This window comes from Condylura cristata, unplaced genomic scaffold (assembly GCF_000260355.1).
Source record: "Condylura cristata isolate star-nosed mole 26May11 unplaced genomic scaffold, ConCri1.0 scaffold00036, whole genome shotgun sequence".
In the NCBI taxonomy this organism is placed as follows: domain Eukaryota; kingdom Metazoa; phylum Chordata; class Mammalia; order Eulipotyphla; family Talpidae; genus Condylura; species Condylura cristata.
This window is the reverse complement of record NW_004567137.1, coordinates 15,221,389-15,222,496: the sequence shown is the minus strand read 5'-3', so window position 1 is coordinate 15,222,496 and position 1,108 is coordinate 15,221,389. Positions and strand designations below refer to the sequence as shown.

Below are 1,108 nucleotides of genomic sequence, written 5' to 3'. Positions count from 1 at the left end.
CTTAAAGCTTGATTTTGAATTATGAGATCTCAATCTATATAAAATAATGTTCACAATCATTCTGTATATTTATAATCTTGAGAAGTTATTATGAAACATTCAACATTTAATTAAACTGATATATTAACATAATAGTTCTAATCCTTAATATTATAAAATGTTATAATCGTTATTATAATATGGCACTGACAATCATTATAATCTTTCATAAATTTACCTACGATTTTAATCTTCAAAGCTACAATAACACATATCAACACAAGGCAGGCACATCCCAGAACCCCAGCTATGAGCTTCTCGGTAGGAGCCGGTGAGCCTGCGGGGAGAGAGATGGAGACTGAGAAGGGGAGATGGAGACAGGTGTTCAGTTCACAGACAAAAGAATCTTCAAGCACTTGGAGTCACATACATAAATTTGGACATGAGACCTCTACCTCCCGCTGGATCTTTCCCCCAAAACATACCACTGCTTTTTTATTAAACAAGCAAACATGAATTGTTGTTTTTCAGCAATTATCTATTATGACAATACCTGAAAAATTAGTAGGAAATTATCAGATTTCCTACTAGAATGCCACATTCCAATTCTTATCACCGCAAATGAAAACATGTCAGTTTATCCCCACTCTTCTTTCCCCCTTGACCCCTCTGCACACCCGAGAATACGCTCGTGTAACTGAATGTTGTACCTTTGCACTGACGGGACTTGCCATTCTCCTGAGGACCCCGGGATTTGTGGAGATTTAATTCTGTGTAGGTTATTCCCTGCTCGGTCTCTGTAGTGCAGCTTTTCCTCTCTTGAGGTTTCACTTGGGGGCTCTTCGAGCCCTTCGCCAGCTTCACCTCTGCATAGGTTACTCTGTGGTGGTTCATCTCTGTGGCTCTGTGAGTCAGGAACTGTCTCATGATGAGTTTCTCAGTAGTTCATAGTGGTGCGTCGGACCAGATCACAGTGGGCGGAGTGAGTTGAGTGAAGGACTCATATTGCTGTTTAGCAACACACGGGTCATGTCTGAAGTCCTAAAACACTAAGGTAACTTCATCGGAAGTGGGGCTGTGTTTCCAACATACAAACAATGATGTAAACCAATATTACCTAAATGCAAAA

General features: G+C 40.1%; 1 protein-coding gene across 1 annotated transcript in view; it reads right to left on the bottom strand.

Moving 5' to 3' along the window:
- Positions 1-906, bottom strand: part of LOC105854394 (NKG2-A/NKG2-B type II integral membrane protein-like) — a 7,951-nt gene extending 7,045 nt beyond the window's left edge. The window contains exons 1-2 of the mRNA XM_012732805.1: positions 690-906; positions 222-337 (exon numbers count right to left, since the gene is read on the bottom strand). Of these exons, the coding sequence (XP_012588259.1) occupies positions 222-337; positions 690-906 (333 nt within the window). The remainder of the gene's footprint in view (positions 1-221; positions 338-689) is intronic.
- Between the last annotated feature and the right edge of the window lie 202 nt (positions 907-1,108).